Source organism: Excalfactoria chinensis, chromosome 6 (genome assembly GCF_039878825.1).
Source record: "Excalfactoria chinensis isolate bCotChi1 chromosome 6, bCotChi1.hap2, whole genome shotgun sequence".
Lineage (NCBI taxonomy): Eukaryota > Metazoa > Chordata > Aves > Galliformes > Phasianidae > Excalfactoria > Excalfactoria chinensis.
In genome coordinates, this window is record NC_092830.1 from 12,258,908 (window position 1) to 12,273,616 (window position 14,709).

At 41.4% G+C, this 14,709-nt stretch overlaps 1 protein-coding gene across 1 annotated transcript; it reads right to left on the minus strand.

Moving 5' to 3' along the window:
* Positions 1–635: 635 nt before the first annotated feature.
* Positions 636–14,091, minus strand: TMEM26 (transmembrane protein 26). The gene is made up of 7 exons (XM_072340573.1): positions 13,962–14,091; positions 13,544–13,779; positions 9,504–9,582; positions 4,786–4,899; positions 4,093–4,313; positions 2,980–3,056; positions 636–1,181 (listed from the first exon to the last, which is right to left on the minus strand). Exons 1-7 carry the CDS (start codon positions 14,037–14,039, stop codon positions 766–768), a joined length of 1,221 nt encoding a protein of 406 aa, XP_072196674.1. The 5' UTR covers positions 14,040–14,091; the 3' UTR covers positions 636–765.
* Positions 14,092–14,709: the final 618 nt, after the last annotated feature.

Genomic DNA, 14,709 nt, shown 5'->3' on the forward strand with positions numbered 1-14,709 from the left:
TGTATGTGTTCTGACAAGTAGAAATATAATAGCAAATACCTCTGCAGAAAATGAGGTGACAAACAGGTCTTTGGGCACTTTCCCATGTTTTTAATAGATCTATTTATTCGTAAGGTTTAGATTATTCAGACTATAATAGACAGCCTTTTTTGTGACATTTCATGGTCTTTTGTAGTTTTTAAACTGAAAATTTAGCCAGAAATGGAGTAACACTCAGTGAAACTTTTCCTAACTTTTCTAAATGAACAATGTTTAAATGTCATAGTAACAGTAGGAATCTGTTATGCCCATCCACTTGCATGTCTGCAGCTGTGGCTGCTGCTATGCACAGTAATCAAAATGTTCACCTTAACTGTAGCCCAGTCACTGAGGGAGGACTTAATGCTGTCATGTTTCCTCTGTTCCATTGGGATAGGTTTGTCCTTCTATCTGAATACAGGCAAGTACATACATTAGCAAAGTGCCACCAAAGATTATAACCAACTTTGTTAGTGTGCCAAACCTTTCTTGCTACTACAAACTATGGCTACAAAATCCCTGTGAACAATATAGTAGGGAACTGGTCAAAAACCCCCAAAATCCAATGAGATACAAAATGTCCCATTTCTATTTTTTTTTTCCTTCAGAATTTTCCCCTGCAATTTAGAAGAACTTATCAATCTCTTAGTGGAAGAGGTGAATTGTGTTCCAAGTCAGTTTCACCATAGAAATAGGCCCTTTTGAAGCAGCTGAGAAATGAAATCGGTCTTGAGTCAATCACGGTGCTTACTGGTCTTCTAATGGAGCCTGGGGTTCCTCCTTCAGTGGCAAAGCAACACATTCTTTCATTTCAGCATCCTGCTCAGTGGTACCATGAGTAGTGGCTTCATAAGGCTCACATGGGCAGCAGCCAACTTCTCCCTTCCTGCTCTTTTGCAGAATAGTAGTGCGAAAGTCTAAAGTTATCACTGCCAAGCGATACAATTGTAGGATCACAACTAAGATGTTCTTAGCTGTAAAAAACACCAGCATCTGGTTGAATATTCGGAAGTGGCCCATCAGGATTGAACGCACAATGAAGAAGGGTCCATCCTGTATGAACAAGCTGACCCCGATGTTCCACAGCTCTGAACTATACCTGCAGAGCAGCAGGCTAGGAATCTGCCTGCTTGATGCAGTTGGTTTGCAGCCAATATGCTGTACTGGAAATAAAACATAAGGGTTAAAACAGCTCTCTTAAAATTTAGCTAGGATCAGGCTAAAGGGCAGCTTTTAGGGAGCTTAAATCACAAGTGCATTCAAATGTGAACAATTCAACGTAAGGCATATCTCATTTCTGGGATCTTAAATTAAGCAGGTCTTTTCCTAATCCATCCAAAAGAACCAAAGCCCACTTCCCCTTTTCCATCCCACAAAGCTATCAGTACACTTTAAAACAAGAAGTTGTTCACTTAATTTTTCTACGACAACTTCCCCAGATACTTTTCTGTTAAATCAATGTGTTAAGCTAATTGTTAGCAGTACCAACCACTGAGTAGCACAGCTTACCAAAATAACTCAATTGTTTGGGGTAGCACTGGGAAAAGGAAAAAAACCATGAGACTTAAGAGTGGAAAATGAGTTGTTGAAGGGGAAACACTTCTGAAGCCAATAGGCAAGGCTTTACCAGCAGCTAATTTTTAATAGCTTTTAAGTTTTTAATAGTCTTAACTTCATTGCTTTAGTTTTATATAGCATCTATGAATTGCTCTTTTAGGTCATAGTTAGGTGCAAGTAAACATTCTGATACCTGAATGAAAAGCAGCAGTTGTGCAGCTGTATGGAGTTACCTAAAATAAACTGCACCCACAGTCAACATGTGCTCAATAACTTGATTTTTAATGAGTTAAATGTAACTATAGCAGGAAAAAAAAAGTGGAAAACTAACAGCCAGAGGAAAAAAAACACAACACACATCTTACTTTACTTAAATTAATGCTATGTCTTTTTTAAGTAGCATTTGAATTTACTTGGGTATGTGCAGTGGGTTGTTTTGTGTTGTTTGTTTTAACTCTGTGCAGCTTTCAGAGAATATATTTTACCAGTAGCAAAAAAAAAAAAATTATCAGTGATAAATTGCAGCATTGCTTTTACAGGCGGTGTTAGCTGAGTTGAAATACTGCAGTATTTTCCTACCTTCAAAATTGAAATCAAAGCCTAATGCTGTCCACAAAGAGAAAGCTAACGAAAAATTCCAGGGATCACTTTTCATTGTTATTTTATTTGTTCATTAATTTAATTGGTGTGTCAACCTAGTGGTCATCGATTTTGTAGAAGATGCTGGTGTGGATAACTTATCTTTGGACTGATACAGGTGACTTGCAAACTTGTTGATATTGGAGGCCAAAAGGGTTGAAATAAATAGTCTTTTATCTTCTTTGACCTAAAGAAGCCTTCCTGCCTGCAATCAAATACTAGCCAGAGTTACCTGGATGTTGGGCCTTTTAGTTTAGGATAAGAATATACAGTCCCAACACAGTATGGTCCTGCATGTTCCCTGTGATCAGATATTATGTCCTGTGGTAACCCTTTGAGAGCCTGTGATATCTGTGTTTGGGCTGTGTTGTTTGTTCCCTGTGCCTGGTATTTGCTTATTACTTTGTAGGATCCAGTAATCTCCCCAGATCGAAACCATGATAGATTCCATGGCCAGATCTACCCCAGCAGCTAACAGTGAAATTTACAGCAGTAACAGGCAACTACAGCAATGCTTCAATACTGCAGTTCCATTTTGTTCTGGAAGTAGTATTTTATCTGGAAGGTAGAGGTTAGCCAAAAACAGGTGTTTCCTCGAAAGAGACCACAGTAGGCTTTGTTCAGAAAGTGTCACTGTCTTTGTCACATGAATTGCTCTTCAGCAGAAGCCTTGGATGTAGCCTGTAGCCTTTTCACAATCCCAAAGCATGCCAGCAAAACCTTAAAGCACATGTTCTCATTTCTTGTCTGTTTGCAAGCACTAACCTGCAAGATCAAGTGGAAACTGTAACATACTCCAGGTCCACACAGCGAGAATTGCATTTATGAGAATATAATTCTTCCTATGGGAGGAGAAAAAGTAGTAACAGTGAAAATGCAATTTTCTTTTGTGTTAACAAAAGTGTTTTCTGTAGTATTTGGAATGTCATTTAAAGGGAGGCTTGTCTAAATAGTGATTAATGCTTGCTTCCAAGTGGTACTAGTAATACTGAGGAAAAGAGGCACTTTTTGGTGTGGAATTCTTGCTGTTTAGTCCACATGTTCCAGCTGAGTAATTATACTAAATTCCTGCTGCTGACGTTATAACGATATGTGTATGGAAATATCTCTACTTTGAGCTAGAGTCTATCTTTATCCCTGTAATGATTACATATTCCCTGCAAGCTTGAAGCTTCTTTTCCAAGTCAGAAGGACCTCTTTCCCTGCTATGAAGCCTCTTCTGTGATATTAAAGCATAAAGTAAAAAAATGAGTAGTGTCTGCAAGAGAACCTCTTCTGCAATTCTTTCTCCTTGTGATAGGTGTTCACAATTCAGCTCTCACTGCTGTGAGAGGAAGATGGGCTGACATTCTCTGGGAGAGATCGCAATGTTGAAAGTTCACACCAGAACTAGGCTGTTCCCTTTCTTCTTACCTTCTATTGTGAAGAAGAAACTACAAATGAAATAACCAAAGAAATTAACTTGGATAATGAGTCTCTAAAGGAAACTCAAGTTACTTCCATGTCAGTCTAAAACAATTCATTAACCTGAGAAGTTCTGTGTGGATCCAGAGTTTCAGCTTCTGTAGCTGTATGACCTGGTGCCACATAGCAGTTATGCTAGTTGTTTGGCTTTTTGTACCCTTTTGTTGTGATGAATGTGACGTGCTTCTCTGTTAGCATTGCATGAGTAATCTCTAACAAAGCTCATAGAACTGTTACATCTTTTACAGCAGCAACACAAGAGTAGGAAAACAGAGCCCTTGAATGTAGCCTTCTTTAATCAGTGGGAATACCGTTCCAATGGTCTGGGTGCTTCAGATAGCACAAACAAAGCTTCAAACTAAACAAATCTCTTTTGCAATATGCAGATTATTTATGTCAGCAAATATTCCTTACCGTACATCCTCAATGTCCAGGGTTTCACTAGCAAATTCAAGTATATCTGCTGCTGTTCCTACAAACATGAGAAGCAGCTGGGACAACTGGTCCCGGGTGATTTCAACCCCAATGGGGAGAAGCCATCTCCCAACTACTAGAAGTAATAGAAAGGTCTGGTGGAGGGCCAGGGTCCATACAGTCTCACAGATTGTGGAGAGCTGATTCACAAAGACTTTAGCCTGTTTAAAACACAACAACAATAACACGCTGTAAATTAGGAGACTTAACAGTAAAGATAGCGTTAAACCTTCTGCCTACTCTTGATCTCCTTCACACAGCACTAGAGGAAACCATTTCTGTGTGATGGGTATAATTTGAAAAAGGCATATTAATACCAATTAGGGGTAATGAATACTGATTATTTTTCCATACTTTTTTTTTCCCCTGTTATCATTTTTTAGCTATTATCATTTGCAGGACCATCATCCAGACACTCTAAATTCAGTAAGGAGAACAGTATGAGACTTTCTACCAACAGGTGTTAGTACTTAGCAAGATGTCAGCCACTTTTACCATGTGGCTTTGTAAAAGCCACATTTTCTTTTGGTCACTATTTAAGGAGATTGCCCAAATAAACACGACAGTCCTCTCCAATTGCTTTTTCCCAACATTTCCTAAGTTCCCTACTAGGAACAGGAAAAGGTGTCCCACCGTCCGAATGATGTGGTGATCTATTCCCTCGCTTCCATCACTGCTGTCTGGAGATTGACTGATGTCTTGATTGGTGACATTCAACTGAACAGCTTCAGGCTCATTACTGCAGTACTGTCGAGAACAAAAACATCCCATAAGCTTTAACATCAAGCACAGGGAGCAGATGTGTTCTAAGGCTGAAAGAGGTATGCAGACTTGACGGTGGATGTTTACAAAGGTACATGCTTGTTCTGAATGCAGTACCCCTCTTGCTCAGGAGGGGCAAATTCATCTTCTGCAGACAGGAGAGATGCGTTGGTAGGCCCTTGGGAAGCTGTAGGATTGTTCTGCAGAAGCAGATGTGAATTCAAAGGCTGATGGATACCATTTCTCTGCTAAAACTGCACTCTGCAGCAATCTTCAACAGACTACTGGGTTTCCTACATTGCTTTTTTCTGCCTGGAACAGTAGAGCAGGGTGAGAATCACTCAGTCTGCTATCTTATGCTTATGGTCAGACGCTCTGTATCCAAACTTGTTTTCCAAGTATCTGTTTTAAGCTTCTGCTGTCCAAAATAAGTTCTCTAAAAATGCATTTGTTTTTTCCTGTGACTTCCCTCAAGGCTGCAGTGAATAGAGTTGAGCTGTAGGGGCATTTGGGTTATATTTCCCCATTTCCTTTCCCTGCAACTTTGCCTATTTTTCAGGAAGTTCATAATGAGAGAGTTGAGATTCAGGAATAACTAGGAAAAATGAGCCTGTGACATTGCCTGCCCCTGCAGAGTACAAAAATTGGTGCTTTTGTTTTTGAAGGCGTTGGATCCTGTGGGAAAGTAAATGTTGGTTAATGCACACTGCTGGGTGCAGCACAGTGACTCAGCAGTGGGAGATGCACTGTTTTCTGCCTTTGTCCAGCAGATGCTCCTGGAGTAGCTGGAGCCTGGCTCCTAACATCTGTCTTCATAACAGCCCTTACTATTTCATTGTAATAAAAAAGGGGTAATTAGAAAATCCAACCAGGCTGTCACGAAAGACTTCTATCCCGTTCTACTTGTGCCAAAGAACGTCAAATGATTTGCATTTCTCCATTGGGCCCCCCACTATTTTATTGCACAAGGAGTGATTTTCTGCAACAATTGGAATGTTTGTGTGCATACTGAGCAGCTCCATTCAGCATAATGCCTGCCAATAGATGGGCAACATTTTCCAGCAAATATCACAGTCTAAAACATTTCAGATCCCCCTTTACTTTGTCTCTGATGATACTGCTCATATCTGAGCAAGTGCTGCCTCTTGCCTGACGGTGTAGATAAATGGAGTAACTTCCTGTAGCCTAAAAAAAATCTGGAAAAAAAAGTCAGTGCTTGTTGGTTTTAGAATTGGTGATAAAGGCTTTGAAACGGAATGCGCGGCTTATTTGCACAGTGGGTGTGACAGCACTGAAAGATTGTCACCAAGATGTTGGGGAAATATTTCCATTTGCAGAATGGAGGTCTTGAAGTTCTGGGCTTGGAAACAAGGACAGGCAAGGGCTGGGATTCTGTGAGGCTGGTCTCCCGGTTGTCCCTACAGGTTGCTCCTGTATAGCCTGCTGTGGGCTAGTTTTGTTTTCTAGCTGTGCACAGGCATGGAGAATGATTAATAAAATAAGGTCACTTTATGCATGTCTTTCATGAGCTCCTAATATGCAGTTTTTGAAACCATTTCTGACTTGATGTGGGTTGCATGGCTCCAAGATCCTTGACCAAATGGTGCTCCTTAGAGCCAGATCTGAATCTCTCTGCCTGCAGGTTAGAAACAGAGAACTGCATCTGCAGAGTCAGGCATTTAAATCAACCTCTAATTTTAATTTAAGTAGATTCCTTTCTTCTTTTGATTTGTTCCTCTGAATATTTATTAAGTGGTGATTGTGGTGGTGATTCACTTGAAAGTTTGGAAAAGAGCCTTTATTTTATATCATGTAAATAGGCCTGTTGGTGCTGGACATATCTGCCTAACTAATTGTGTATGCACAGTGACTTAATGGGAAAGTGACAAGGAAGAATCCAGTACTAAGCTTCATAGGCAGATGAACATGGTCTGCCTGCTTAGCTCTACAGCCTTGTTCCTCATAGGTGTCTGTATGCATGTGTAGCTGAACAAAAGTGCGTAATGTTTACTGTACAAAAATAAGACAAGAAATTGTATGCATCTTACAGAAATTCTAGCTAGGTTTACTTCTTTTGTTTCTTATGAAATAAAGCTGATATTTCTCTGATCTATAAAACACCATCACAATGGAAACTGTCTTGCGTGACATATTTTCTTAGTGCCCAGACTGCAGAGATCTTGCTGATGGTGCAGGGGGACCCCTTGGAATCCTGAACTAATTCAGCAATTTTTAATTTGCTTCTTATTCAGTGCCAGATAGAAATGAGGTCAGCTAAAACTTTTTGCAGCAGACCCAGCACTGAGGTGATAAAACTGCAGCTGGAATAGCAGGGCAGAGTGCCCTCAGCCCTGTTACCATGTAGAAGCTGACAGCCCCTGCCAAGCAACAGGTACCCCTTGCTCTGCATCGCTGGAAGCAGTGTGGCCGTTGCTATGGCAACACACACGATGTCAAATTCAGTAGTGTGACTTTGCCTCATTTTGCTCCTACTAGAAAGCTGAAATGTAACACAGGGAGAAAAGATTGTTTAAGCTGTCTTCCTAATTGAGGAAGACAGTGGGTGTGGGAAGGGAGAAACGATGCACCGTATCTCTTCTAGAACAGTGATGCACTGTAATTTTAGCTGGTAAGAGAATCCCATGTCAGAATGAGGCTGAGGGAATGGGCAGGAAAATTGATTATTTTCTTAGTAGTTAAATATATTTAAAAGGTTTGCCAAATATTCATCTTACTTTTGAGCAAAACACTTGCGTGAATACTGTGCTGGCAGTCAGGTAACCTCTGCTAAAGGTGGTCAGGTGGTGCTTTGTGGCAGTAATATACAAGGCGTCTGAAAAGCTAAGAGGCATTTGTTCATCTGAGCTCTTACGCAACTCAAGAATTATTATTATTTCTTAATGGAATAAATGGTTTTAATTTTCTTGCCGCTCTGTTTTGCTGACAGCAATTTCTTTTGCTCAGTATAATTTAATTTATTTTACAGAGTCTCTCCCAATCCCCAAATAATACTTCACTGCAAAGCAGTACTTTCTATGCAGTCAGTATTCCACTGTGAATGATGAATGGCATTACTTCTGTCCAGTTCTGCAGTACTTCAAGGCAGAACTGCCTCAGTCTTCAGGAGAGACTGTCCATTAGTGCGTGCCTGAAGTAACAGCACCAGCACAAGTGGCTGATGTTTCTGATCAGGTTTTCAACTAGAGATCAAAGTTCTGATGCCTTAAAGACCACAAACTGTTCTGATGGTGTGTGTATAAAAAGTACGGACCCATTCTGTTATTATTTTAATAAGGAACACTTCAGTGAAACTTTCACCAGAAGAATAATACTTGTCTGGGTGCTGTTTGATATTGTTACGAGGGCTGCTCCCCTTCCAGAGGTACTGCTTTTGAATCTGTTTGATTGTGCACTTCCAGAACTCTCTGTCCTATTTCTCCAGGTATAAACTAAGCTGTTAACTTGATATACTCCCTCTTTAATTCACAGTAACAGTATATCAATAAGAACAAAGTATGCCATGTTCTAACGTCATTTTGGGAAATAAACTGCTGCCTCTGACTACAGAATTAGCCCGTTCTGTGGACCGGATTTAACTATGACAAATGTTCTCAATATCCACGTTACCTGTCTGTGACTGTTTAAGGAGATTTGGCAAAACAAGATGACAATAAATTCCTGCTGCTGTATTTAGAAAAAGCCTCAGGCATTTTCAATATAAACACAATTTTGAATATTTGATTATACTTCTGTGGGCTTTAACGATGTTTCAAAAGAGAAAATAAGGGACTATGTCTCCTTAGTCTAATTTATGTATCATCTTCTATCACTTTATCTTTCGCTCCTAGCAGGTCATTTTCTGCCAGGGTTGTGCAAAAATCCTGTGGGGCATGCAAAAATCCCCTTTTCTCTACATGGAAGTTCTATGGGGACTTGCAAACAGCTGGCACAGGGCAAGGGCTCCCTTGTTCAGCATGGGCAGTGGGCTTTGTCTTCACACTAACTGGTAACCCCAGCAGGAATCACTGCCTTTAAAATTGCTGTCACACACTTGGATCCTGAAGTGGAATCCAGACAACCCTTCCCAGATCACTGTATAGCACAAAAAGAGACATTACCGCAACAGCTAATCTGAGGTAGGAATCTGCAGATATTCTCCTACATTGCAGTAAATATGAGGTAATTTAAGAGCCTTTAAATGGATAGCTACCGCAATTTTTCCTTGCTTGGAGTTGTGATATCTGCCTGTAAATGCCATAAAACTTGTGATTTATTTTACAAAGGCCTCTAAAGCAATGAAATTCTTTCACCATCCTGAGCAAGATTCAAGCTGGTAACCTGGGGCTGAAATGCTGTATTTCATCCTTCTAGACTTCAGTTCCTCAGCCATACATAGATAGTCTCATTTTATCTAGGAAAGAGGTTAATTACTTGATATTAGGAAATGCACAGTTGTCCATAGTCCCAGCCGGACTGTGAGACCCACCAGCATAAAATGGAAAATTGGATTAAGGTCTGGCATTTGTACCTAAATTCAGCCCATCAGATAATTAATTTCAAGTCAATCCATCATGTTTCATAATAAATACCTGTGTCCCATGGTGAATTTCCAGAAGCCATAATGATGGTATTATGCAAATCAGATACAAAAAGATTGCTGGGGAAAACCTGGAAAGGAAAAATAGCTTGGTATTATATCACATTGTAAATATCTTGTGTTGACCTGGAGAATTCTACTTTTCTACTTAGATTACAGTTCACACTGGGTTATAACTGCAAATAAGAGTTGAAATTCTTTCTGAATTCCTCAAGCTGTCAGTGTTATGAATTATAGTGTTTTTTTTGTTGGTTTTTTTTTTTTTTTGGTAAGCCTATGATCATCTAGAGTTTATTTAAAATCTCTTCTCAAGAACTACCCAAATATTTTAGCTGTTTGTATTTCTATCATGGCATTCTCAGTATTTAAAACAAACTAACAACAAAAAGTCTAGCTAATGTGCTCTTCTAGATCTCAGGAAGGATGAATCATAGAATCACTTGAGTTGGAAAGGACCATTAAAGGTCACCTGGTCCAAATCCCCTACAATGAGCAGGGATGTCTACATGTAGAGTCATGTAACTTATTCCACTGAATGAATGGTGCTGTTCATTCTGATCAAGGCTGTTGATCAGAATCCTGGTGGCAGAGAAAAGTTGGAAACAGCATCATTTTGCTGAAAACATTTCTTAAGTTAGATTTTTTCAGGGCAGACTAAAATGATTTATGAAATGGGCCTTCCCCTTCTTCCCCCAGTTGTGCTGGCAACTGTCTAATCTATTTAGGATATCTCTCTCCAGTTCCATTTTCTTGTTGCTCTCTTGTATAACTTGTGGTGGTGAAGCTCTATGATCTGACTTTGTTCAGACCTACTAGGGAAGTTTCATTACTATTCTTCTAAGTACTAAGTGAGGGATGCTGATGTTACAGGATCAGTGGTTAAAGGAAAAGCAACTGATGCATGACATCCCGGTTGCCAAATTGGTGAGAAATGGATTTGACAGGTGGAACGTTCTCTGGATAAGGAATTGGCTGGATGGTCACCCTCAGATAGTTGCAGTCAGTGGCTCAGTGTGCAAGTGGAGACTGGTGACGAGTGGCATTACTCAGGGATCAGTACTGGGACCAGTGCTATTTTACATCTTTGCAGGAGACATGGACAGTGGGATTGAGTGCACCCCTTGCAAGTTTGCAAATGACACCAAGCTGAGTGGCACAGTTGACGCACTAGAGGGAAGGAATGCCATCCAGTGGGACCTGGACAGGCTGGGTCTATCTTCAGCCTAGAGCAGAGAAGACTCCAAGGAGTCCTTACTGTAGCCTTTCATTACCTGAAGGGGACATACAGAAAAGCTGAGAAGGGACTTTTTATTAGGGCATGTAGTGATAGGACAAGAGGAAATTGTTTTAAACTGGAAGAGGATGGATTTAGACAAGATATTAGAAAGAAATTCCTTACTGTGAGAGTGGTGAGACACTGGAACAGGTTGCCCGGAGAGGTTGTGAATGCCCTCTACCCTGGAAGTACTCGAGGCCAGGCTGCATAGGACTGTAAAGTGGGAGGAATGTAAACTGCTCTAGTGGGTGGTGTCCCTGCCTGTAGCAGGGGGTTGGAACTAGATGATCTTAAAGGTTCCCTCCAACCCAAGCCATTCTATGATTCTGTGTTTTCCTATAAAACGTGACTATTTATTTTTTCGTTTTGCAATTCTTATCATTTCAGATTAGGAATGAGGCTGTCCAATGCCAGCCCTGCCATAGTATGGAGTGCGCATCACAGTGATGCTTCTGAGAGTGGCAGCAGCCTCTGTACCACATGTACACCTCAGGCAGAACAATAAGGACAGCTTCAAGACGCTTGTTTAGTTCTGTCTGTCTTGTCAGCAGCACACACAGCAGTGAACTTAAATTGCTGATAATTGTGTTCCTGCAGCAATGTTTTGGTCAAATGTAGTTGGATGAGTTGTTAGCTCATATCTAGAATATACCTTTATTTTTCTAATAATGACTTTTTCAGAGGAGACTGTTTTGAGGAAGAAAAACAACCAAAAATCCAGCTGCTCAGGAAAATGACCAGTTTACTGAACTGCTCTGAAAAGTTTCAGTTAATCCCTCTAAATAAGGTGGTCTTGAGTTGCTGTGCATTGTTTGGTTTTTATAGTTGGTTTGCATTTCCTTTTTTACATTTTGGTTGTTCTTGGGGTTAGGTGTGTTTGAGTGTTTGTTTGTTTTCCTCTTCCTGAAGTTAGTGATTCTGTGGGGTTTTAGCCTAGTTATTTTGGGAGAGAACACACCTCTCAATTGAATTGGAGTACTACTTTATTTTACAGTATTTCCTGTAGGACTTGAGCACATGAGAAATCCATCCAGCTGGCAAGTTAGCAGTGCTGAGCTAACGATGGCAGATCTAGCCAGGAAAGTTCAGGAGCTTTAACCCTGCCTTTCTTTCAGAAGGAGCACTGTAGAGCAAATATTACTTGGCCAGGCACACAATATTACTCTTTCTCCATGTGATCTATTTAATTATTTCTGCCGATGCAATAAGACTGTCTATTGTCAATAGTATATGGAGAGCATATGAGGCTTCTGGAGGCAGGAGAGTTCTGTGGTACAGACTGTCCTTTGCTTGCATTAGTAGACATACATGAAGGCAATTCTATAAATGCAGCTGATGCTACTGGTTCTGAGTGTGGGTGTTTGCCACCAGAGCAGAAAGTTACCTTGTTGTGATTAGATGCTGCTCATTTGTCTGCAGTTCTCACCTACAACATAATTTACTGTGCTTCTTAAATTGCTGGACCATATCCATTTTCCTTCTAGCTAAATTTAGCCCAGGTTTCTAGCACACGTTCATTAAAAAGAATCCACTTTCTGTATCTCTTTTTTTTTCTCTTGATTGTCCAAAAATGGACTTAGCGAGTGTGCCTTCATGAAGCGTCTGTTGCCTCTTCCTCACCCCAGTGAACTGGGTCTGTTCACTCTGCCTCTGATTTACACATGTGCTCTGCTGTTGTTAAATCTTCCTGTATTCCAGAAAGAATCACTGCTTTTATTACATTTAAATTTAGACTATGGAACATTTGTGTGGATTGTCATACAACGTCGTTTCTGTTATAATGAGTTTCACAGGTTGCAATAGACAGAAATAGAAGGTCGTGGAAATGGCTAGTTTTTTTTTTTTTACCTTGAATTTGTCCCAGTGACACTGGGACGAAAATCCTACAGTTTGAGATTTTTACAAAGAAAAGGTCCTAATGAAACCTGGGCGATTAGTTACATGCATACTTCCCATTCACCAATTGTTTGTTTTGGCTGACTGATGCTGCAGATGAGCTGTAGATGACTGCAGTCGTTCCTGACATATGTGTAAAAACCCAAGTGCTTGGGCAAATTCTGCTGTGACTAACTTATTTTGCTCACTTCTCAGGCACTCTTTCCTGCATGAAGGCTTCCCTCTGGAATAGCCTCTTACATTCAAATCCAAATACTTAAATGGCTCTTACTGTGAGAGTTCTTGCTGCTCCTCTTTTATTTGATGCTGAGCTTTCGTTCATGTACTAGCATGGAAGTAGCACTTTTGTGGGTAGCAGGGACAGGGAATGCAGTCCCAGGGAATGAGATGACTGCCAGGAAATGGCTGGTTAAGTGAGAGGTGTGGGGCTCCTGGCATCTCTCTGCCTGTGCTCCTGACTGGCTGTGGCATCATGGTGCCCAGTGACCCTGACAGGGAATGCATGCCTCCATTTCCCCTGCCCCCTGGATTGGCGGCTCCAGAACACACAGCTTTTGCCTACAGCAAAGTTCCCACGTCTTTCAGCAGTTAGTGCACACTCACTCTTGTACAAAGAGTGGTTCCCAAGTCATCTACTGCAAAGCTGCCCCTCCTGAAAGCCCTCTGGGTTTGGTCACAGACCAGCCAGGACTTCACCACGTTTCCACCACCCCAGGTGCTGCAGGGGGGAGACCGCAGCTCCCTGAAAGCCTGGCAGAAAGCCGGGGCAACTCTGCTCACAGGCAGCAGCCCCACATCTGCAGCAAAACACATGCAAAGAAGCAAGAGGGGCTCCGTTGGAGCCAGCAGGATATGCTCACCATTTGTAGCCTCTGCCTTGCTTGAACTTGAGCGTGAGCCCTGTCTCCAGGCAAAGGAGAAGATTGAGCAGTGCCAGCAGCCAGTACATGGGTTCTTTCTTCACTTCAGTCACTCTCCAGACCCCGATGAGGGAGTGCAGCACGAACAGCAGGCGAGTAACAAGAGCGTTGAGCAGGACCATCAGCTCCATCCCGGCCCAGTCCCTCTCCTCTCTCCCCACACGCAGGCCCAGTGCCTGTTAGGAGCACAGAGAAGCTGCCCTGGGAATCACGGCAAAGCCTGCACAACGCAGGCACGTAGCTCTTCCCTCTCCCATCTCCACAAAGGGGCCCATTATAACAAAAAAGAAACGGTATCGCCCCTCCCCCAGACTTCCTGAAAACTTTTTGGAGAGAAGAAAAAAAAAAAAAAGCTCACGCTTCCAAGCTGTAGTGCTTTGCAGTGCTTTGCAGTGCTCTGTGCACTGAGCACACTGAGCAGGAAGGGTTTCTGCATGTCCCCTCTATCATCTCAGGGACCGAAGGCCGGGGAAACTGCAGTCTCGCCCAACTCCCATTTCCTTCCCAGCTCCGCTTGCTGTTCTTATCTCCTATATTTCCAGCAAAGAAACAAAATGTAAGAAGCATTAATGTGAATCTTCCTTACTAAAACTTCTACTGCATTGCTGAGGCTGCAAAAACCTCCTTCCTCTCCCCTCCCCACAAAAGCTTTACTTGTTTGGGAACTTTTGAAATCATTCATTTAACATTGCAGTAAAGAAAGCAGAGGCTGTGTACTTCAGTATTGGAATCCCTATGTGCAGATATATCAGTGTGGTGATTAGTGCTGAGCTAAATTTCAGCACTGCTTAGCATTTCTAACTTGCACTAGCTTTAATTTAACTGATGTCTTGAATAATCTTCAACCTGCTTCAGGATGGAGAAGCAACCCCAGTGTGAGGAATTCCATAAATTGGACTGAAATCTGGGCTAACACCAGTGTTACCCACTGAGCCAATAGAGTCAAACACAAAAGGCACATTTGAGTTTGACTGTTAAGTCAGATACCTCTGGAATGAGCTTTAGAATCTTCTTGGGCGACAGTTTATAACGTACAGAGTACAGTAAGAGTTGCTTTGACATTTCTCATGGTAGTTACATTTCTATTTGAATTTACACTTCTGAAA

Coding starts and splice junctions, on each gene's coding strand:
- TMEM26 (XM_072340573.1), bottom strand. CDS start 14,039: ATGCAGAAACCCTTCCTGCTCAGTGTGCTCAGTGCACAGAGCACTGCA. Junction 4,900..9,503: donor AAATTCACCATGGGACACAG/GTATTTATTATG, acceptor TGTTCTCGACAG/TACTGCAGTAATGAGCCTGA. Junction 1,182..2,979: donor GTTTCCACTTGATCTTGCAG/GTTAGTGCTTGC, acceptor TTTTATTTCCAG/TACAGCATATTGGCTGCAAA.